Genomic DNA, 25,072 nt, shown 5'->3' with positions numbered 1-25,072 from the left:
TGGCGACATTTCAAATATTAACAGCGACACATATCGCCGCTAATAAATTCAAAAATACCATAAAAAAATGTGAGAAATTTCTCACTAAATATATAAGACTATTAGCGGCGATATGTGTTGCCGCTAATAGTCCCCACGTCAATAAAAAATATCAGCAGTGACTATTAGTGGTGACACGTATCGCTGCTAATAGTGACCCCAATATCACCTTCCCTTGACTTCTCCTCCCTCATTCGCAGTTTTCTCCAAAAAAAACCCCAAATATGATTAGTCATCCCCTCCCTCTCCCCGAGCTAGAGCTGTAAATACGGGCCGGGCTTTTGAGCACGGCACGAAACCGGCACGAGCACGACACGACACGAAAAAATATGAGCTTGGGCCAGGCACGACACGACACGACAAGCCCGAAGGCACGAAACGAAAGCACGAACAAACTAGCCCGAAAGCACGACACGATAAAAAACTCGATATTTTGACATTAATAATCATAATAAATTTTTATTTGTCAATAATTAATAAATTAAAATGATAATATATGTCTTATTTTTTTCAATGTTTATATTTTTATAATTATATTAATTTATTTTAAGATTTGTTAGTTAAATTTTTAGCATTTATTAGTAGGTATTAAAATTCTAATAATTATTTTTGATATAATTTTGTGTAAAATATTGTTAAGAAGTATATAAAAATATCTAAAATTATAATTTAAACAAAGAAATGTATTTGGTTTGGTGGTAAGTCCATTGATGGTTAAAGAGGAGGTGGAGGGTTCAATTCTCCATCCACACATTTTTTAGCAAAAAAAAAAGTGAGTCAAAAAGTGGGCCCAAATTTGGGCCCGAATATAGAAAGTGGGCCGGCACGAGCACGGCACGACATGGGCCGGGCCCATGGGCCGTGCTGGGCCTACTCTTTCAAAAATGGGCCGACACGAGCACGGCACGAATTGAATATGGGCCGGGCTCGGCCCGGCCCGAATTTACCCGAGGCACGAAAAATGTGGGCCGGGCCAGGCCGGGCGGCCCACATTTACAGCTTTACCCCGAGCCACCGTCCACCCCTTCGCCCCTCCCTGGAGCCGCGCCCCTCCGCCCCCGTGCCTCTCTCTCTCTCGTCGGGACTCCGCCCCTCCTCGGAGCCACGCCCCTCTGCCCCTCCCCGAAGCCACGCCCCTCCACCCTTTCCCTTTCTCTCTCTGTTGTCGGGACTCTGCCCCTCCCCGGCCGGAGTCGCACCCCTTTGCCCCTCCCCAGAGCCGCACCCCGTCCCTCTCTCTCTCTTGTCGGGTCCGTCCCTGTCCCCCTCTCTTTCTCTCTTGTTGGGTCTGTCTCCTCCTCCACCACGCCGACGCCACCACCACGCTAACTCCTCCACTGTATTTGCCTAAGCCAACTTATACAAAAAAGAATGAGGCAATGATAGTCGTAGACTACTTGCCCTATCTCTTAGAGCTTCACTAGTGAAAACTGTTAACCCTTTCATTTCTACGACCAACCGAGAGTCCTGTGCTATGGCTCACACCCGAAATAAGGTTTTTTTTTCTTGATATGCTTTAGCCATTGTTTAAAGCCTTGTTGAGCTTTAAAGTCCTTATTCCAACTTGTTGGGAGTAGGGGCTTTCACTGGAACTGAAACTCTATTTTCTGTTCAACTCGGCTTCCTTAACTTAAAGACTTTGAGGGTTTTTAGGGCTTTACACTATATATAAATATATATGTATATATATATTTTATTTTATTATTCAGTTTATATTTTTTTTGTTTTATTAATTTTATTTTTCCATTTTTTCTATATATGTATATATATGTATCCCATTGTATATGTGTGTATATATAATTGTGTATAGTGAATGTGTATATATGTATAATCTTATAATCTGTTTTTATTTTCTTTTTTTTTCTGTTTTTAATTATGTTAGTTTTGTGTTATATATATGTATAAATATTTACATTTATAGTTGTGTGTATATATATTTATATATATATATATATGTGACCTGTGTATATGTGTATGTGTGTGCTTATATATATATATGTATAGGCTATATATATATGTGTATGTGCATGTGCGTGTATGTGTTTATATATATATATATGATATGTGTGTGTATTTATATGTATTTGTGTATATAGATATATATATATAGGTGTGGGTGTGAGTGGTGTATATGTATAGTGTGTGAGGTGTATATATATATGTTTTATTTATTTATTTTATGTGTGTTATAATTTTTGTTTGTTTTACTAATTTTGTTTTCTATTTAGGAGAAAATAAGTTTGTGTAATTTTTGGAACCTTTTGTTTTGGAGAATTTTATTAATTGGTATGTGTTTCTTATTTCTTGCTTCTTTATTATTATTATTATTATTATTATTATTATTATTATCATTATTATTATTTATTATTGTTAGATGAGTTTGGATATCTTAAATATTCATCCATAGTGTAGGTTCTGAGATACACATTGTGTGCTGCAGTGATAAGGGAGGTTATGAACGTGCATGTATTAGTGAAGTCGGTTCAGTGAAATTTTTGTGTGCTGCGGAGATATAAGGAAGAAACTTATAGTGTGTTTTTTGAATTGTTTTTTCTTAACTTTTTACAAATGGTTAGGTCATTAGTATAGGAGAGACGCTGCCAAATTTTTTGTAGATTTATAGGGTTAGGATAGGGTCGAGGGTCGGGATAGAGTCTTTATAGGGTCAAGGGTTGGGATAGGGTCTTTACAGGGTTGGGAGAGGGTTCATAGGGCTGGGATAGGGTCAGGATATGGTCTTTATAGGGTCGGGGATCGGGATAGGGTCCTTATAGGATTGGGGGTCAAGATATGGTCTTAATAGGGACGGAATAGGTTTCATAAGGCCGGGGTAGGGTCGGGATAGGATCTTTATAGGGTTGGGATAGGGTTCATAGGGTTGGGGGTCGGGATAGGGTCTTTATAGTGTTGGGGGTCGAGAGAGGGTCTTTATAGGGTCGGGGGTCGGGATAGGGTCCTTAAAGGGTCGGGGGTCGGGATATGGTCTTTATAGGGTTGGGATAGGGTTCATAGGGTCGGGATAGGGTCTTTATAGGGCCAGGATTGGGTTCATAGGGTCGGGATAAAATCCTTATAGGGCCGGGGGTCGGGATATGGTCTTTATAGGGTCGGGATAGGGTCGGGGGTTAGGATAGGGCCTTTATAGGATCAGGGGTGAAGGACCCAAAACAGGTATGATTTAAATATTTATATCGTAAGCGCACGAATTGTTCATATAAAATAGTGATCGTGTAAGCAAGGATGTCGAACCCAAATGAGTTGTCTAAAATAAAAAAGAAAACTATTTTAAATCAAAATTAACAAATTCTAACCTAGCTCCAAAGATTGATGAGATTTTTGTATAATGAAAATAAAATAAAAGATTGAAAATAAAACTATTTAAGAGAATAAAAATAAACCAATAATGATTTGAAAATAAGTGTTAAAAGGAAATATTATTAAGATACTAGAATCCACAAAATGTAAGTTTAATAATACTTATTATTATATTGATTCCTAAGTTTTAGTGATAGTTACAATAATCAAACTATCATTTTCCAAATAGATTTATAATTTTGAGCACAAATTACTTCTAAAAAGATAGGATTTTTCTTCACTTTTCAAAAAGTATAATTTTAAAGTATTTAATGTGAATCAACCTAATGAAACAACAAAAAATCAAATTACATTATTTAAGGCAAAACATAATATTTTTGTTCTAAGCATTGGATGTGTACAATTTAATGACACATCTTACACAAAGAATATTATGTTTTTGCACTAATGAAGAACAAAGTGTAAATATGTTCTAACAATAAAAAATACAAGATATTTAAGATGAAAGAAAATATTTGAAGAAGAAAATCCATAAACTTTATTGCACAAAATGGGAAATCAACACACAACATAAATACTATCTAGTTACAAGTTGCTCCATCATGATCGTAATAATCTTAAAAAGATTAGAAACTCATAACTAGAATAGAAATTACAAACATAAATAGGAAAATTTGGAGGAGCAATCCCCAAAATTTTCCTCTAAAAACTCAGAAAAAATGATCGAAAAGAAGAAAAAGATGAAGAGAATAGAGTGGTCTTCCAAGTGTAGGAATTTTGTGGTATGACCTCCCCCAAGCACTCCCAAATCCCTTATTTACAGCCAAAAAAGTGTTTAAAATAATCCATTTGAATTAATTAAATTGATTAAATTAAATTTGACATGAAGAATAATAAGGTAAGTAGGGGTAAGTTTTAGATGTGATGATTATTTTGGGGTAAAATGTGTAAGAAAGTTTGGGTAAAAAATGGTATTTTAGGACATTGTGGGACAAGGGGACAATGTTGAAATTGTTGGGCTAAAAAAAAACACAAAAGGGGTTGGCTTGTGGCTGCTGCATGGCTGGCAGGTGTAGGGAGGCATTTCGGATTGGGGCTGGGGCGTGTTGGGCTTCGGAATGCAGCAGGCGGACTGGCTGGGCCGAAGGGTGCTTGCTGGTAGGGAGGAGTGTTGGGCTTGGCTTCAGGCTGGGCCCAAGTGGCTGCTGGGGTGGAAGGGATAGCTGGAGCATCAGTGGTTGGGTGTGTTGGGCTGGCCCAGGCGACTGGAGATGGGGCGTGGGCCTGAGTGCAGCGTGGGCCTGGTGTCTTATGGCATTTTAAAAATGCCATTTTTCCTTTCTTTCTTTAGTTTTTTATCATTTTTTCCAAACACAAACATACCACAAATTCCCTAACAAAATAAATATAAAAGAAATCATATTAAAATATTTTCACTATAAAATAAATCAAGTTAATTCTTTGAAAATATTAATTATAACTTAATTTATATTTAACATTTAAGTTCAATAATACACCATTTTTTTTACCTCAAATTAAACAACAATAATTTAAATAATTAACTACATCATTTTACAACAAAATAACTATAAAAACACACAAAAATATATAAAATCAAAATAAACCCAATAAATTCAAAATTACTTTAAAACTTAATAAATCAATTAAAAAACTCAAGAATTAAACAATAATTAGCACATAAAAAGTGATAAAATAACTCTATTATGTAGAGTTATCAAGGGGTCGGGTGTCGGTCCTTATTGAGTCTGGGGTTGGGATCAAATATGATGGTTATTATCATATAGTGATAATTGTTATTATTTCTAATAACGAAAAATTGTTATTATTTCTTATAACAAAAAAATTATTATTTTTCTAATAACAAAATGTCATAGACATAGACCTAGTGGATGCTTTGGGAATAGTAATCCGAATCAATGTATTCATCTATTATTCCTCATTTTTTCAAGATATTTCTTCAAATATCTTGAAAAAGTGGGGAGTACTTGTTGCGATATTTTTATTACACGCAAGTGCACGTATCATACAAGTAGTAACTCACACAGGTGAGGTCGAATCCAAGGGAATTGCAGCTAAGTACTAATCAAATTGGATTTAGATTTCTATTTGGCAACAATAAAAATTGATTTTTAAAATTATAATGCAGAAAACACAACAAGTAAAACAATAAATAAAAATGGTTTAACAATGGATGTGAAATTAGGAGTATGATTTCAATTGCTTTGATTACCCAATTGTTAATGCTAATCAACTATTCTTCTTCCTCCTCTGAGATGACAGATTATAAAATCACCTAAACTCTTTTCAGATCATGAATGTACTAAATTGCATTGTCAACTATTGCATATCTAAGATAGTACAACAAACAATTCGCATTAAGCAATAATCTAAAAGTCACATAAGCTATGCGAATACTTTCGTTTCACATCAAAACCTATGTTTATTCATTTAGAGCATTCCTAATATTCACTTTTCAGATTTCATATTAGGATCATGAATCATGTTTAAGGTGATCAATCTCAAACATGTATTGAGCACAAAAATGAACAAATCACATAAACAAGGAAGAAGGAATAATCAAATAGCATTAATCCATGGAATAATCTCAGTCAATATCCATCAAATCCCTAAATAGGAGTTTAGCTCATAATCTCAATATTCATATCCATAATCAAACTAAACATAAACAATAACATAGAAAATCTAAAGAAAAAGAGAATGAAACTAGATGGGGAATTGCCACAGATCGCCCACGCTTGCTCCAAGCTTCTTCTTCTTCCTTTTTCCCTTGTTTTTGTGTCTCCTCTCCCTAATTCACGTTTTTCTCCTCCTCAAATCGCATTAGAACTCGTTACCCTAAATTATCCCCCTTTGAATTAACCAAAATGCCCTTCATTTAAAAATCTGCCGAATTTCAATTTCCAGTAACCTAGCGTGATCGCTCTCTACAGTAGCGAGGTCGCTCTACTATCTCAGAAAAGGCATTTTTGACAGCTTTACGAATTTTTGTGCTTTTTGACATCTTTTTCATTCTAAATCATCCCAATCCTTCAAAACCTGAAAATAAACAAAAACAAGCGTAAAATAGAACAAAACAACCCTAAACCTCTAAAATACTTCCTAAGTAGACACACTAAAATAAGTCTCAAACTCGCTAATCAAATTCCCCCAAACTTTACCTTTACTCGCCCTCGAGTAAAGAACTCTAAACAAACCTAAAACAACTAAACAAAGACAAATCAAATTGACAACGACAAATCAAGCCTCCAAATTATGTTTGTCATGCTCATATAGTTTTCAAAAAATCCAGCCATCATGATAATCTAGAATTTTGATCAAAATATTTCTTCAACTCACTCAATTTCAAACAAATATATGTTCGCCTGATCATGATCAATAAATAACAGGCATTTGAATCTATTTAAACTTACCAATTTACTCACCACAAACCATCAAATCTTATTATCTCATATGCTTGCATCACTTACTACTCTCCACTAATATAGACAACACATGCTCAAGAATCAATAGGGCTTTTTATAGCTTATAACGATAGGCTTAGGCATGGGTAGACGAGATGTCATTTAGGCTCAAAATTACCATAAGCATACAAACCATACAAACCACACTTGATATCCACATTACAGTTCACAAACAATCCCAGTATTTCCTTTTTTTTTTCAAGATTGAGATAATTCACACTTAGATTTTTTTTTTTTCAAACTACAGTCCCCCAAACTTGTTTTTATTTTTTTTATTTTTTTATATATGTTTAAAAGGAGTGTAGTTTACTTTCAATATCTTTTTTTTTTTAAGGAAATCTCAATCTTTTTATTTATAACACTCCACAATACACCCTATTACAAAACCAATCCCCCAATCATCATTCACTTGTATGCTCACGGTAATCATTCAAGGGAATGGAAATATAATAACATGTTTAAAGTAAGCTCAAAATAGGTGTCAAAACAAAGAATGTAACATTAGGCTCAAAAAGGACAACTAGGGATTAAATTAATCAAGGTTGGCTTGAAAGGCTCAATCGTTCAAAAAAAAATCGCCTAAATCACCTTCCTAAGTAAGCATTATCTATGATTTTGCCTCAAGTAGCAAGCAAGCAAGTTCTAAGCATAATCATTCATCTTTCCTTAAACCAAAATTAAGCAAGCATAAATATCATCAAATGCAAGAGATTTATCTAAAAATCATGATAAAGATCTCACATATTTAGATAGACCCAAGCAACTCAAAGAAACATTCGACCAAGCACATAGATTTTGTTCAATTTTATGGCTTTCATTTCATCCAACTATACAAGCAATCCATTCAATCATTATCATCAGCTAATCATCATCAACTTGATTTATCAGACACTCTAAACACCCTAAACAAGACACACTAGCTCAAGACACACATAAAATACAAACACTCAAACAACAATAAATTCCTTTCCCCCAAACTTAATCTAAACATTGTCCCCAATGTTTTAAAGAAAAGCTAAGGAAAAAGAAACTTACCTGACAATTCAAACATCTCACGACGAAGGACCCTCACCACCATCTCCCTCAGATGGAGGATAACCAAAATGCGGTGGCTGAGGAAACTGGGGCAACTGACTAGTAAAAAAAAAATCGTGTTTTAAACACTCTGATGCGCTCCAGCGCGGTCGCGGCACATATAGCGCGATCGCGCTACTGCCCTCCAAAGCTGCGTATGTTCGGCGTCGAGCACGGTCGCGCTACTGCACTTGCTTGGCTTGGCTCTCTGTGAGCGCGGTCGCGCCCTTCCTGGCGCGGTCGCGCTAATGGCCTGGATTTTTGTTTTTTTTTTTCATTACATAAAAAAAAAACTACATAAATAAATAAGAAAAATTAAAACTTAGAATGTCTCAAACTGAACAAAAATTACTGTAAAAACTTGGGGTGCCTCCCAAGAGCGCTGTCGTTAACGTCATATAGCCGGACACTGATTTCCTCTTCACCTTCAACTTGGGTCAAGTCCACCCCTTGCATCCTTGAGAGCCATCGTGTCATACGAGGAAAATTCCCTTCTACTATTGGGAATATTGAAATTATCCCCAATGTCATCGAAACCTTCAAACTTGCCACACAATAATCTTTTCATACAACGTCGAACTGTTTGAAATCGTTCTTTGGTCTTCTTCTTCTTTTCACCAATTGATTCTTGACAATCATTCTCCACATCAACTCTACAACATGTAGGAATTTCAGTTGCTTCAAAGACATTAAAACTTATTTCCTCATTTTGGACTCGCAACCTTAACTCCCCTTTTTGTACATCGATTAAAGCTCGTCCTGTGGCTAAGAATGGTCTTTCCAAAATAATGGGAATGTTTGCATCTTCCTCCATGTCAAGAATTATGAAATCAGTGGGGAAAATAAATTTACCTACCTTCACCAAGACATCCTCTATCACTCCACGAGGATGTTTAATGGAGCGATCAGCAATCTGTAAGGAAACCGTTGTAGGGCGAGCTTCTCCCAATTTTAGCCTTCGAAAAATAGATAGAGGCATTAGATTCACACTTGCCCCTAAATCACATAAAGCTTCTATTTTGACTGAGCCCCCTATAGAACATGGAATATTGAAACTACCCGGATCTTTAAGCTTGGGAGGTAGTTTCTTCTGCAAGATTGCACTGCACTCCTCAGTAAGTGCCACTGTCTCATATTCCTCCAACTTCCTTTTCTTGGCCAAAATATCCTTCATGAATTTAACATACCTTGGCATTTGCTCCAAGGCCTCCGCAAATGGGATATTGATATGTAGTTTCTTGAATATTTCAAGGAACTTTGAGAATTGCTTATCAAGGTTGTTCTTGCGGAGCCTTTGTGGGTAGGGAATCTTGATGTGGTGATCTATGCTCACTTGTGGTGTAGCTTCTTTGGTTGGGAGGTATTCAGTAACCTTGTTTTCGCTTTGCTTCTTTTCCACTGTGCCCTATGCTTGTTGATCCTGAACCTTGTCTTCATCTGACTGCTCCACACTTGGCTCTTCATATTTCTTCCCACTTCTCAATGTAATAGCCTGAAACTCTTCTTTTGGATTGACTTCAGTGGTGCTAGGAAGGTTACCTTTAGCACGATTGGCCATAAGAGTAGCCAATTGCCCAATCTGGTTCTCCAAATTTCTAATAGAAGACCGTGTTTCAGTCATGAATTGATTAAGGACATCAGATTGAGTATCAGGCTGTCTCATAGGATTCTATTGTCGTTGCATGGGCGGTTGGTAAAACCCAGGAGGTGGCTGCTGAAATGGTTGCTGTGACGGCTGAACTGAAGACTGGCCTTGTTGGTCATTCTTCTAAGAAAAATTGGGGTGATTCCTCCAACCCTGGTTATAGAAATTTGAATAAGGATTGCTATTATTTTGACGAGGAAAATTCCCAATGGCTTGAGCTTGTTCCAATGGCATATTATTGACATCCGCGTACTGACATTTTTCATAAGCATGAGGACCCCCACATAATTTACACATAGTTTGAGCTTGCATCACGGGGGTTGCCATTGCACTGCCTTGCAGCTGTTTAGTCAAAGCCTCAACTTGAGCAGTTAACTTAGATATTGCATCGATCTCATGTAAACCAACCACTTTCTTCGAGTTACCTCTTTCACTTGGCCACTGTTGATTATTAATGCCCATTTCTTCTAACAAATCATACGCCTCATTGGCGCTCTTCCTCATAAATGCCCCACCAGCTTCTGCATCAATGAGTGTGCGAGTGGTACCACACAACCCATTATAAAAGTTATGGACTAACATCCATCTCTCTATCCCATGATGCGGGCACCTCCTTATCAAGTCTTTAAATCTCTCCCACGCCTCATATAGAGACTCATTATCCAGCTGGTAGAAGTTATTGATCTCCCCCCTTAGCTTAGCTGCCTTGGCTGGAGGGAAGAACTTGGAGAGAAACTTTAGTGCAAGATCATTCCATGTATTGATTGAGTTAGGTGGCAAAGATACCAACCAACTCTTGGCTCGCTCCCTCAGAGAAAATGGGAATAATCTGAGTCTGATTGCATCATCACTGACTCCATTCATCTTAAATGTCTGACAGAGCTCCATGAAGTTAGAGAGATGCATGTTTGGGTCTTCAGTGGGTAGTCCCCGAAACTGGACTGTGGATTGAACCATCTGAAGTATGGCTGGCTTTATCTCAAAATTGTTTGCATCTACGACAGGTGGTCTTATACAAGACTGGACCCCTGTCATTGTTGGCAACACATAGTCCCTCAGGCTACGGTCGGGTGGATTCTGACCATTAGCCGGGTCTTCTACGGCACCCCCATTATTACCGTTGTTGGCCATAACTTCCTCTTGCTCAATCCTTTGTACAACTCTTTCCAACCTTTTGTTTCTTCTGTTCTGCCGGCAAGTCTTCTCTATCTCAGGATCAACAGGCACTCTTGCAGTTGGTCCTTGACGTCGCATAAACCAATGGTACCTGAGATGAGATAAGAAGAATTTGACACAAACAAGTTAGCAAAAAGTGAAAAGAAAACCAAATTAGAATTTAATCCAATTAACGTAATATCAACTAAACAATTCCCCGGCAACGGCGCCAAAAACTTGTTGCGATATTTTTATTACACGCAAGTGCACGTATCATACAAGTAGTAACTCACACAGGTGAGGTCGAACCCAAGGGAATTGCAGCTAAGTACTAACCAAATTGGATTTATATTTCTATTTGGCAACAATAAAAATTGATTTTTAAAATTATAATGCAGAAAACACAACAAGCAAAACAATAAATAAAAAGGGTTTAACAATGGATGTGAAATTAGGAATATGATTTCAATTGCTTTGATTACCCAATTGTTAATGCTACTCAACTATTCTTCTTCCTCCTCTGAGATGTCAAATTATAAAATCACCTAAACTCTTTTCAGATCATGAAGGTACTAAATTGCATTGTCAACTATTGCATCTCTAAGATAGTACAACAAACAATTCACATTAAGCAATAATCTAAAAGTCACATAAGCTATGCGAATACTTTCGTTTCACATCAAAACCTATGTTTATTCATTTAGAGCATTCCTAATATTCACTTTTCAGATTTCATATTAGGATCATGAATCATGCTTAAGGTGATCAATCTCAAACATGTATTGAGCACAAAAATGAACAAATCACATAAACAAGGAAGAAGGAATAATCAAATAGCATTAATCCATGGGATAATCTCAGTCAATATCCATCAAATCCCTAAATAGGAGTTTAGCTCATAATCTCAATATTCATATCCATAATCAAACTAAACATAAACAATAACATAGAAAATCTAAAGAAAAAGAGAATGAAACTAGATGGGGAATTGTCACAGATTGCCCACGCTTGCTCCAAGCTTCTTCTTCTTCCTTTTTCCCTTGTTTTTGTGTCTCCTTTCCCTAATTCACGTTTTTCTCCTCCTCTAATTGCATCAGAACTCGTTACCCTAAATTATCCCCCTTTGAATTAACCAACATGCCCTTCATTTAAAAATCTGCCGAATTTCAATTTCCAGTAACCTAGCGCGGTCGCGCTCTACAATAGCGAGGTCGCTCTACTATCTCAGAAAAGACATTTTTGACAGCTTTACGAATTTTTGTGCTTTTTGGCATCTTTTTCATTCTAAATCATCCCAATCCTACAAAACCTGAAAATAAACAAAAACAAGCGTAAAATAGAAAAAACAACCCTAAACCTCTAAAATACTTCCTAAGTAGACACACTAAAACAAGTTTAAAACTCGCTAATCAGTACTAGATGTCTACTTACTATCTCCAAGTGATCCACTAGGTGGAGATAAGAGTATTAGATATAATTTTGTTGATAATTTTATATTATTTCATTTTAACTTTTTTTTATAAAAGAAAATAAAATTGGTAAACATGCTCACTGACCAAGTCAACCAATTGACATAATTAATATTTTAAAATTGTATGTTCTTATATTTACCGTAGATGACGATTGATAAGAGTTGGACAAAATTGAGAAATTGTGCCAGTGATGCTTGTTGGAATGGTCTCCAAAATTTCATGAATATGGTGTCAGAATACAAAGATTGGGTCGGGAGAATAAGATGTCGATGTGTCAGATGCATGAATCTTAAACTGAAAACTATGGATGTCGTTCAGGCACATATATTCGATCGGGGTTTCCAACAGAGTTATGAACAGTGGATTTACCATGGGGAATTCGATGAAGATGTTGTTGATGAAGGGGTGGATGAGAATGAGTCGATAGATGAGATGCGAGATGTCATTGACGATTTTCTTTTACCGAACAATGCTGAAGAAGCTAACAGTGGAATGAGTCAGTATTATGACGAGTTATTCGACGAGATTGAAGTTGAGTTGTATCTGGGTTGTGATTGGATATCATCACTTAACTTTTTAGCTAAGTTGATGCACTTGAAAGTGAGGGGGAAGAGACCGAACAACACATTTGATGAATTGTTGAAGTTCTATATTAAAGTTTGCATTTTCGAAGGAAAACAACATTCCAGCATCCCACTAAGAGGCTAAAAAAACTGAGTAAATTAGGGTTGGGATACCAATCAATACACGTGTGTAGACATGATTGTTACTTATTTTAGAATGACCATGCAGCTAAAGATTCATGTCTGGTGTGTGGGAGTAACAGGTGGATAAATGAGAAGAATAAAGGGTAAAAGGTTCTGCATAAGGTGATGCGTTATTTTACGTTGATTCCATGATTAAAAATATTGTGTAGTTCAAAGCATACAACGGAAGAGAAGCTATACAACGGAAGAGAAGCTATACAACGGAAGAGAAGCTATGGCATCATACTGGGAGATTGAAAGAATAAGTGATGATGCGTCATCCGTTTGATGGGTTAGCATGGAAGGATTTTGACGCCAGACATCCTAATTTTGCAAGAGATCCTAAAAATTTTCGTCTGGGATTGGCTGCCGATGGGTTTAATCCATTTGGAAACATGAGTTTATTGTACAACATGTGGCTTGTTGTGTTGACGAACTATAATCTGCCACTCTGGCTTTGTATGAAGGGCCATTATATCATGCTAACTCCTCTTATTCCTGGGCCAAAATCATTAGGAAAGGACATAGATGTATTTTTGAGGCCATTGGTGGACGAGTTGAAAGAGTCGTGGATTGACGGGGTGGAAACTAGGGAAGGTAGAAACAACAACATGTTCAAGATGTGTGTGACCCTTTTGACAAAATGATACGTTTGGTCTTGCATTTGACATAAGATGATTTATTGGGTGAGCGGGTATTTATGAGATGGATATATCCTTTTGAAAAGATACATGAAAAAATTAAAAACTACGTCAGGAATAAAGCTCGTCCTGAAGGGTCCATAGCTGAAATGTGGCATATGAGGCTTTAACATTTTGTTCCATGTATTTCAAAGGCGTGGAAACCAAATTTAATCGTCGAGATCAAAATGCAGATATAATTTATGTTCCACACCACCTTTCAGTGTTTCAATCTTAGTGTCGTCCATTGAGTAAGGAATTTCAAGTTCCTCTCGACAAAAAGACTCGGAATATAGCTGAGTGATTCATACAGGAGAATTCTTCTGAAATTGAAGTCTATATGGAGTAGGTTAATTTAATTATCTTTTTTTATGTTGTTTTTAATGTAACATCTTTAAACTATAACCGTAACACTATGTTAATCAACAGCAAACACCTTCGTAAGATCAAACAGAAGGATCCATGAGTGATCATAACCTTTTGCACAAAAAAGAGTTTCGTTCCTGGTTTCATGAGAAGGTAATCTATAACTAGGACATTCTTTGTTGTTAGATTGAACTATTTTTCTTATTATAATATGTTTTGCTATATTTAGATATATGACTTGCACCAGCTCGGGTCATTAGAGAATAGGGATGAGTTGCTAGCTTTAGCATCTGGGTTTGATCTTTTGGCGTACTCTTATCAAGCATGTATAGTGAATGAGATTCGATATGATACACACAATCGAGATCAAAATCGTATTACACAAAATAGTGAAGTGTGTGTTGCTGGGACAGAAGGTTTTAACTATTATGGACAACTTGAAGAGATATTGGAGGAATCTATACTGGAGTATATTTAGTGGCATTGTTTTGATGTAAATGGTTCAACACAGACCTGAAAAAAAAAAAAGAAACAATTATTGAGAATAATGTCACCAGTAGAAATGTGAGCGGTGAATGGTATAAAGATGAACCATACATACTTGCTAGCCAAGCTAAAAAAGTTTTCTATCTCGATGATCTACATAGAGGTCAAGCTTGAAAAGTTGTTGAAGAAGTGAATCATAGGCAAGTTTGGGATATTCCGGACAGTTCTGATCAGATTGCTGATATTGATGTTGTACATGACATAAACTCATCCAATTTCGTATTGACTATTGAGCTTGGGGAGTTGGTTGTTCAATAATCTAATCAACCAGCAACATGCATAGGCACTATCGCTCGACCTTATTCGATTTCTCAAGATATTGATGATTTTATTAATGATGATGAAGAAGAGTCGAAGACGTAGAAGAAGCATATGACGAGGATGATTTACTTGTTGACCTTAGTGATGATGATAACATCAATCGTGTTTCACCAATATATTTTAATTTGATAAGTGATGACAGTGACTATTGTACTTAGTTCTTGTATCTATGCAAGAAAAAAAAAATATTTAAATAATTATATATCATAAATGTTGAACAAATTATGGATATGTTATGTTGTGGATATTTTAGAATTTTATGTGGTCATTACAACTATATATTCATAAATAATATATATCTGATATTCATACTAACAAACAAATTTGGTCATATTTAGTTTAAAGATGTTAGCAAATGTAACTTCATACCATGGCAGAGATGGTGGTGGTCAAGATCCACCAGTTCCTACTACGATCCCATCTAGTTGCGAGTCATGTATTTTAAAATTTATTCTTTATTTATTTCTAATTAGACCTTATTATACAACATACTAAATTATATAATGCACTTATTTAAAACAATACAGTAGCTCAACCAAAGAGAAAAGGTCGTGGGCCTGCCGCTGGAAAAAATTTAGATAATAGAAGGCGAGAAGCTGGACATCCACTCCCCATAGTGGTTGACCCTATCACATACAAGGTGGTGGGAATGAAACATGTTTCTTTTGTCCACCTTTTCGGCACCCAAGTCACATCAGCGATTCCAGGATATTACAAGGATTGGACAAGTGTCCCAAAATAGTATAAGGACAGTGTCAATAGTAAAGTGAAGGTAAAGTTTTTAGAAATTACTTTAATAATAATTGTATTATATTTCCAGCATGATTAACATGTTTTCTCTTAATTGTAGAACATCTATCAAATAGATGGGTAGCCAGATTATACCACCCTCATTGACAATATCGATGTTGAGATGGCTGAGAGACACCAAGATAGGAAAACTAAGTGGCACACCCACTTCAAAAAGTTCTACAAAGGACCAGATGCTTGGGACGAGGTCCTAAATAATCCACCCAAAGATGTCAATGCCGATGAGTGGAAACAAATTTGTGAGTTTTTCAGGAGTCCAGAGTTTATTGCACGCTCAATGAAGAACAAAATAAACCGAGACCAAATGAAGTACTCTACAACACAAGGCACAAAATCATTAGCGGCCACTCGTCACGAAAAAGTAAGTGAAAATATTAACTTAATTAAGTTGTAAGAATTTATAAGTTCTCTAACATTCTCATTTTCCTTATTAGTTGAACCTGAACCTCATTGAGGAATGGAAGGAGTATCACTGGACAAAAAAGATCAAGAATTTTTCCAACGAGGATGCTGAATGAGATTATGTAAGTTTAAGTTTATTATCAATTCAAATAATTATATTTTTATTTTGTATTATTATTTTTTTAAAACATGTTAAGTTGAAGTCAACTCTTGAAGCTGAGACTCAACAGACAGTTGAATCTAGTACCGATGATTCTTCCCCAGTCAATCAAATGAAGATACTAAGTCAAGTTCTTGGTGAAAGGCAGGGCCACCAGCGAGGACTTGGCCGCAAATTAAAGGTTAAAGCATTAACCCATCCCTCTCAAAACTCTCATTCTCAGGCACCACCTCACCAATCGACTAAGGAAATACGTGAATTGATTGATGTTGTGAAGACCACGAATGAGCAGCTTCAGGACGTGTATCAGCAGCTTCCACCTGAAAAATGTCCAACAATAAACGTGGAGATGCATAATACATGTCAGCGGTTTTTCGAGAAGTATGTAGGTTCATCTTCTGAACCTTAGACACAACACATGTCTCAAGCTTCAGCTTCTCAGCCTTCACCAGACCATCCCGACATGCCTGGACCAACGTTGCCATCTCAACCTTCGGCCCAGCCATATATGGATCAATGGCCGATGCCTTCGTACCCTCAGGCTTATCCTCCTTATATGAGTGGACCTTCGTCTCAACCCCCGCCTCCTCATATGAGTGGACCGTTGTCTCAACATCCACTCTATCATTATCCATACATGCATGGACCTGGAGGATCATCGTTACCTCCACAGTATCCATGGTCGATGCCTCCGCTGTAACAACCCAACTATTCTAGACCTTGGACCATTAATAACTACTATACTAATCACAAGAAAACATACATATGAAAACATCATAACTTTGTTATATAAAGAAAAGGTTTGAATACATAACGATTTTACTTAGGATATGGGATCCCATTGTTTTGAAAATAAAGCAAAACATAACTTAAATAAATAGGTTACAAAATCAAGTGCGAAAAATAATACATAGAAATTATAATTTAAAGACTTCATCCTCTAATCGAACGCTCAGTCCATCGATTCCATCCTGCCTCAATACACATCCCCAAGCTGCCAAGAACCTTTCCCGCCGCCATAACTAATTTCCTGCACAAATAAACATAAAGGAATGAGCCTAATGCCCAGCAAGGAAAAACTAACACCATAAATCATATACATAAAATTATATCATAACATATGCTAAAAACATATTATAAACATATACTATAAGCATATCATAACAATATGTCATATACTACTACAATGGCCATTATACTACTTGGGGCTTGTAAACTAAACAAGTCATATGCCCAATAGATTGGTGGGGCTTGCTAGTCAGGCAAGTCATATGCCCATAAATTATTGGGGCTTGCTAGATAGACAAGTTGTATGCCCAAGGTCTAATATCATACTATACATAATGTTAACATATCATAACACAACATAAGAAAACATAACATATAACATAAGCATACAAAATTCTATCCTATTTTCCTTACCAATATACCGGGATATGAGAACAGGATCGAGACTTTGGAACACTCCTAAAAACCATAATAGAAAGGTGAGTATACTAAGAAAAGGGATGAAAAGAATGAACTACACCATCGAAAGGATACTTACCAACAACAATCTTACGTTCAAGATCTTAGATTGCTAACCAATAATAGAGAATACGAGTTAGGATTTTGAGTAGAAAAACTATAAGAATAACATAGAAAGGAACTAGAATAAGGAATATCTTGAATGCTTCTATAACCGAACTACACCTCGAACCGAAATATACTATGAACCTTACTTCCCGAGTGTTTATCAAGCTTATAAGTATAAAGCTTATATCCCCAACCCAAGTCTTTAACCAATCTAAAATAACCTAGCAGCTTGTAGACTCTGAACTTAGCTTGATGAATGAATAAATGGCTGGGTACTAGGTCCTATTTATAGAGTTCAAGAATGAAAAGATCTTTATTTAGATTGAATAAAATAATGGCTTTTTAATTGAAAAATCTTTGAATAATCGTTCAGCAGAGGCTGAAGACTCGGTCAAAAAGATTCTGGACTTATCAAGAGGTTAAGGAATAAAATAAGCTCGGTTTCAAAAATGTTTAAAAATCTAGTACCACAGTCGATATATTGCCTGGACTAATATGCCCGAGGCTCGTTGAGGTGGCCGTGCAAAGTTACGTGTTTTTCGTATCCCCGTATGGCGATATAACGCCCCCTAGTACTGCGATATATCGGCATACGCTGAAATATTATACACGTAATTGCACTTTTTCAGCCTAATTTGAATTGAGTAAACAGTCTTGACTAAGTCCTCTAACGATTTCAAAGCTGCTGGCAGACCCTAGTATATTCAAATATTACTCTTATTAAATTTATTCCTCAAAATACTTAATTATTCATTAAACATACACATGACAAGTGTCATTTCCTTGTTGGGTTTATCTAAACCTTATATTATAATAAATATCACCTTCATAATCAGTTATATTAATTAAACCTTAGGTTATAATTAATATTCTTAAACTATAGGTCAAACTTATAAAATCTACAAGTGTTGCTACGAGCGTCCAACTAAATCCCGGTCTGAACCAAAATTCACAGTCATAAAAATACTACAACTATTACTAGCTATTACTATTGCTACTACTATCTAACTAGCTAAGTAAAGTTCTTGGACTCTACAATTCTCCCCTACTAAAAAGAATTTCTTCCTCGAAATTTACTTACCAAATAACTTCAGATACCGGCCTTGCATGTTTTCCTCCAACTCCCACGTTGCCTCTCGTTCAGAACTATTACTCCATAGGACTTTGACTATAGGAAAGCTCTTGGACCATAACTTCTTCACCCCTCTATCTAGGATGCTAATCGGTCGTTCCTCGTAACTTAAGTCTTTCTGGAGTGCTATCATATCGTACTTGAGGACGTGAGATAGGTCTGACACATACTTGCGTAGCATCGAGATGTGGAACACGTTGTGGCTATCTTCTAGGGCTGGCGGTAGGGCTAGTCTATACGCAACTGCTCCCACTTTGTCTAATATCTTAAAAGGACCTATAAATCGGGGACTAAGCTTTCCTTTCTTCCCAAACCGATTCACACCTTTCATAGGAGATATCTTCAAGAAGACTTGATCTTTGACTTTGAATTCCACATCGCGTCGCTTGGCATCTGCATAGCTTTTCTGATGGCTTTGAGCAGCAAGCATACGTTGTCTAATTAGCGCTATTGCTTCTTGAGCTTTTCTAACAGCTTCGGGACCGAGAAGCTGCCTTTCTCCTACTTCGTCCCAATGCAATAGCAATCAACACCTTTTCCCATAAAGCAACTCATAAGGTGCCATCCCAATCGTTGAATGGTAGCTATTGTTGTAGGAGAACTCTATCAACGGTAAGTACTTATTCCATGATCCTCCAAAATCAAGTACACAAGCGCGCAACATATCTTCTAAAATATGAATCGTACGCTCAGACTACCCGTCTGTCTGAGGATGAAAAGTTGTACTAAGACTCAACTTAGTACCCATAGCTTGTTGTAAACTTCCCCAAAATCTCGATGTAAACACCGATCCTCTATCCGACACTACTGTCTTGGGGATTCCATGCAACCTTACTATCTCTTGGACATAGATGTCTGCATATTGGTCTGCCGTGTATGAAGTCTTAACAGGCAGGAAATGATCCGACTTGGTTAGTCTATCTATTACTACCCATGCAGAATAATGCTGCTTATTCGTTCTTGGCAAACCTGTCACGAAGTCCATAGCTATATCATCCCACTTCCATTCTGGTACGCTAAGTGGCTGCAATAAGCCTGCAGGCCACTGATGCTCTGCATTCACTTGCTGGCATACTAGACATTTAGACACAAACCCTGCTATGTCCTTCTTCATCCCTGGCCACCAATAGATTGCCTTGATGTCATGAGTCATCTTGGTCGACCCTGGGTGAACTAAGTACGGGGTACTGTGTGCTTCTTCTAGAATTGTCTTCCTAATCCTTTGATCATTTGGCACGCATACCCGATCCATATACCTCAATAAACCTTGACTAGATATTGAGAAATATGTGGTCTTGCCTTCTCTGACTGCATCCATGTGTGTCGCTAGTGTGTCGTCATGTTCTTGCCCAATCCGTATATCTTCTAGCAGATTTGACTGGATAGACAAGTTAGCCAGTTTGCCGACAACTACTTCTATTCCAGCATTGATCAGCTCCTCATGCAGTGGCTTTTCTAGTCCGGCTAATGCTACTAAACTTCCGTAACTTTTCCTACTTAGCGCATCGGCAACTACGTTTTCCTTCCCCGGGTGGTATAAGATTTCGCAGTCGTAATCCTTTACTAACTCTAACCACCTGCGCTGCCTCATGTTAAGCTCTTTTTGAGTAAAGAAGTACTTTAAACTTTTGTGGTCCGTATAAATCTTGCACCGTTCTCCGTAAAGATAATGGCGCCAGATTTTCAACGCAAAAACCACTGCTGACAACTCCATATCATGCATTGGATAGCGTTGCTCGTACTCCTTTAGCTGCCGTGAGGCGTAGGCTATCACCTTGTCATTCTACATTAGCACGAAACCCAACCCTTGCTTCGATGCATCGCAGTAAACTACAAACTTATCGTTGGGTGTCACTGAGCAAAGCTTATCCTTAAGCAACTGGAAGCTTTCTTCACATCTATCATTCCAGTTGAATCTTTGTTGTTTTCGGGTTAGGTTGGTGAGCGGAGTGGCTATCTTAGAAAAGCCCTTTATGAACCTCCTATAATAACCTGCTAACCCCAGAAAGCTCCTTACTTCAGATGCATTCATTGGTCTTGGCCAATCCTTCACAGCCTCTACCTTTGATGGGTCTACTACAACTCCGTCCTTTGATATAATATGCCCAAGGAACGCCACTTGCGAAAGCCAAAACTCGCATTTCTTGAACTTGGCGTAGAGTTTATGCTCCTTCAATCGTGACAAAATCAACCTCAAATGTTCCCCATGCCCTACTTCATCCTTGGAGTATACTAAGATGTCGTTGATGAACACTACGACGAATTTATCTAAGTAGTCCTTGAAGACTCTATTCATCAAGTCCATATACGCGGCTGGTGCATTGGTAAGACCAAAAGACATAACCAAGAGCTCGTAATGCTCATAATGAGTTCTAAAAGCTGTCTTAGGAATATCTTCTCCCCGTACCTTTAGCTGATGGTACCCAAACCATAGATCAATCTTTGAAAATACGGTCGCACCTCGGAGTTGATCAAATAAGTCATCAATCCGGGGTAGCTGGTATTTATTCTTAATCGTTACTTTATTCAGCTGGCAGTAGTCTATGTACATCCACATACTTCTGTCCTTTTTCTTCACAAATAGCACCGGTGCTCCCCATGGCGAATGGCTCGGCCTAATAAAACCCAAGTCTAGGAGTTCTTGCAGCTGCGTCTTTAACTCCTTGAGTTCTGTAGGTGCCATCCGATACGGTGCCTTGGAGATAGGCTCGGTGCCTGGTACTAATTCTATCATGAAGTCAATTTTCTAAGTCGGCGGTAACCCTGGCAAGTCATCGGGAAATACCTCTGTGAATTCTCTTACAATGCGGACGTCTCCAACCTTAAGTGGTGTTTCCTTTACCAAATCTGTGATGCTGGCTAAGAATGCTTGACATCATTTTTCCATCATTCTTTAAACTTTGAGAGATGATATTAACGGGGTGCGTAATCCTGAAGCTTGTCCCATAAAGCATAGTTTCTGGTCGTCAGGAGTCTCGAACGTCACCTTCTTGCATTTGCAATCGATGGTTGCGCTGTGCCGCGTTAGCTAGTCCATGCCTAATATTACGTCGAAGTCCTTGATCTCCAGTTCTATCAGGTCTCCTTCTAGTTCTACGTCCTCAATCTTGATCGGTATGCCTCGTACTATCCGTGATGATAAAACTACTTTGCCCGAAGGCAACTCGGTTACAAACCTAGTTCTAAATCTTTCACAAGGTTTATCTAGTTTTTCTATCATTTCTAACGAGATATATGAATGAGTGGCTCCCGAATCAAATAATACAGAGCATATATTATTGAGGATAGAAACCTGACCTGTGACCACCTTATTGCTAGCATCAGCCTCTTCTTGGGTTAAGGCAAAAACCCTGGCAGGAACCATCTTGTCATCTTTCTTCCCTTCTAGCTTGCGCTAAGGACATTCTCTTTTCTGGTGTCTTTCTTGACCACATTTATAACATTCCTTGGTGTTTGCGCGACATTCACCGGGATGTTTCTCCTGACACTTAGCACATGGCGGGTATTCCACATAACCCGGCTTATTTCCCCCATTATTTGTCCGTGCCCTTTTATCGCTGTTAGATTGCTTATTATCAGGATGCCTTCTTTTCTGACCATTATTGTTGTTGCCGGACTGATTGTTGCTATTATGGTTGTTGTTCCGACTGGTCTGAGGTTGACCCTGCTGTCTAGGCTCAGGCTTACTGGCTTCTTCTTTACTTACATTAGCCTGAAGCCTCTCTACTTCTATTGCCGTCTCTAGAACGTCAGCATACGTAGTATTCCCTGGGTTTGCTAGCTTAACCCCCAGCTCGATCTTTGGTCGAAGTCCTCTAACGAACATGTTCACCCTCAGAAAATAAGTTGGAACCATCTCAGATGCAAAATTAGCTAATCGGTTGAACTGCCGATGTAGCAACCCAAATTTGCTAATAAGGCTTGGAGCCTTGATTAGTGTGCCCGGAGGGGAATAATTGTTATAATGTATTAATTTATGTGAATTTAATGAATATGTGGTTAGAATGCATGTTTAGGTGAAATAAATATGCATGTGGGCCCCATTTGGTTGTTAGGGGCAAATTGGTAATTATAGCCCATTGAGGGCATAAATGTAATATATGTGATATTCTTGATATAACAGTAATATATTTGTGATGCACGTTTCGAGACGGTCCTAGAGAGCTATTTCGCTAAAAGTCACAACGTGATTAAATACCCGGCTCGGGAGGAGCTTAGGGGTATGTAGAGTCCAAGAACTTTACTTAGCTAAGATAGATAATAGTATGATAGTATTTATAGCATTATCTTTGTTACTATGGATTTTTGGTTCAGACCGGGAATTATTTGGACACTCATAGTAGTACTTATAGATTTTCTAAGTTTAACCTATAGTTTAAGAATATTAAGTATAACCTAAGGTTTGATTAATGTGACTGATATTAAGGATTATATTTATTATATTATAAGGTTTAGACATCAACCAATAGGATTTTAAGCACATGTTAAGAATGGTAATTAAGGATTAAGTATTTTTGAGGATTAAATTAAATAAGGGTAAAGTTTGAATGTTATAGGGTCAGTCAGCAGCTTTGAGTACGTTGAGGGCTTAGTCAAGGCTGTTTACTCCATTCAAACTTAGCTAAAAATGTGTAAATTCGTGTTTAAATATTCATCGTATGCCGATATATCGCCGCTATAGGGGGCGATATATCGCAGCACGTAGATATGGAAAACACGAATCGATGCACGGTCGCCTCGGGAACAAAGGTCCAGGCGATATATCGCCTATAGGGGGCGATATATTGCCTCCACCAGCATGTTTTCAAATACTTTTGAATTCTTTTCCTTTCAGCCATTCAAACTCCTTCAACAGTCCAGCATCTTCTGAACGAGTCTTCAGCCTCTGCTGAACGATTATTCAAATGATTTTCACCTAAAAAGCCATTATTTTTATTCAAGTAAAATCAAGATATTTTCATTCCCAAACTCTATAAATAGGACCTAGTACCCAGCCATTATTCACCTTTTGCTCTAAGTTCAGAAGCTGCTAGTGTTAAGTGAGTGTGAGAGTGTAAACACCTGGTTTGGGAAAACTATAAGCTTAAACATCATAAGCTTATCAAACACTTTGGGAAGTGAGTTCTATAGTATTTCGGTGGAGGTGTAGATTGGTCTTTCAAGTCTTTGAGGTAACCAAAACTCTAGTTCCTTTCTGTATTATGTTATTTTCTTTCTCATAGTCTTCTACTCAATCTCTAACCTTAATCTTCATTTTGGTTAGGGAATCTAAGTTCTTGAGCACATAAGTTCGGTAAGCATGTTTCTCAAATGGTTTAGTCTTTCCATCTCTTTCATTTCATCTCCTTTCTTTAGACTCACTCTTTCTTATGGTTTTAGGAGTGTTCCAAAAAGTCCCAACTCAGTCCATTATATCCCGGTAACTTTGGTAAGGAAAATAGGCTAGAATATATATGTTTATGTTTATGTTATCTTATGTGTTATGATATGATATGAGTATGTTATGAATATGTTGTGCATGTGTATGTTGTAGGCTTGGGCATATGCCCTATTTGACTAACAAGACCCCAAAAAGATTGTGGGCATAAGCCTATTTAGCTAGTAGGACCCCACTAATCTCATGGGCATAAGCTTGTTTAGTCTATGGGACCCCAAGTAATAATGGCCATTATAATAAGTAAATTATGTGTTATGATATGTCTTTACGTTATTATGAAATTATGTTTATGTTTATGACTATGTGTTAGATTTTCCTTGCTGGGCATTAGGCTCACTCCTTTCTGTTTATGTGCAGGAAAATAAGCTTTAGAGGCGGTAAGATTCGTGACGCTTGGAGGATGTGTATCGATGGTGAATGGAGTCAAGGGGCCGAGCGTTATTCGATTCGAGGATGTAGTCTCCTTTTAAATTTTTTATGATTTTATGTGTATTTTCCGCACCAAATATGTAATGTCTTTTATTTTTAAATCATCTTTTGTTTTAAAAACAATGGGATCCCATAACCCTTCTTAGTATTCTGTTTGTTTGTAAATAACTCTCATTTTGCAAGTTACTCAATAAATTATGGTATTTTCGTAAAAATGTAAGTTTTATGTATAGTTTCATTAATGGTCCAAATAGTCTAGAGTAGT

General features: G+C 37.3%; 1 protein-coding gene and 1 non-coding gene across 2 annotated transcripts; one reads left to right on the top strand and one right to left on the bottom strand.

Moving 5' to 3' along the window:
• Positions 1-9,699: 9,699 nt before the first annotated feature.
• On the bottom strand, positions 9,700-10,830 carry LOC133814066 (uncharacterized). Its single transcript, XM_062247076.1, has one exon. It carries the CDS (start codon positions 10,828-10,830, stop codon positions 9,700-9,702), a length of 1,131 nt encoding a protein of 376 aa, XP_062103060.1.
• On the top strand, positions 10,169-10,275 carry LOC133820696 (small nucleolar RNA R71). Its single transcript, XR_009887098.1, has one exon. It is a non-coding gene; the product is annotated as a small nucleolar RNA R71 (small nucleolar RNA).
• Positions 10,831-25,072: the final 14,242 nt, after the last annotated feature.

The sequence above is a fragment of the Humulus lupulus genome, chromosome 2 (assembly GCF_963169125.1).
Source record: "Humulus lupulus chromosome 2, drHumLupu1.1, whole genome shotgun sequence".
Taxonomy (NCBI): Eukaryota; Viridiplantae; Streptophyta; class Magnoliopsida; order Rosales; family Cannabaceae; genus Humulus; species Humulus lupulus.
Note: the sequence above shows the minus strand (reverse complement) of the source record. Positions and strands in the feature narration are given on the sequence as shown.

Excerpts from the sequence above, each read along its gene's own strand:
- LOC133814066 (XM_062247076.1), bottom strand. The coding sequence starts at position 10,830 with ATGCGACGTCAAGGACCAACTGCAAGAGTGCCTGTTGATCCTGAGATA.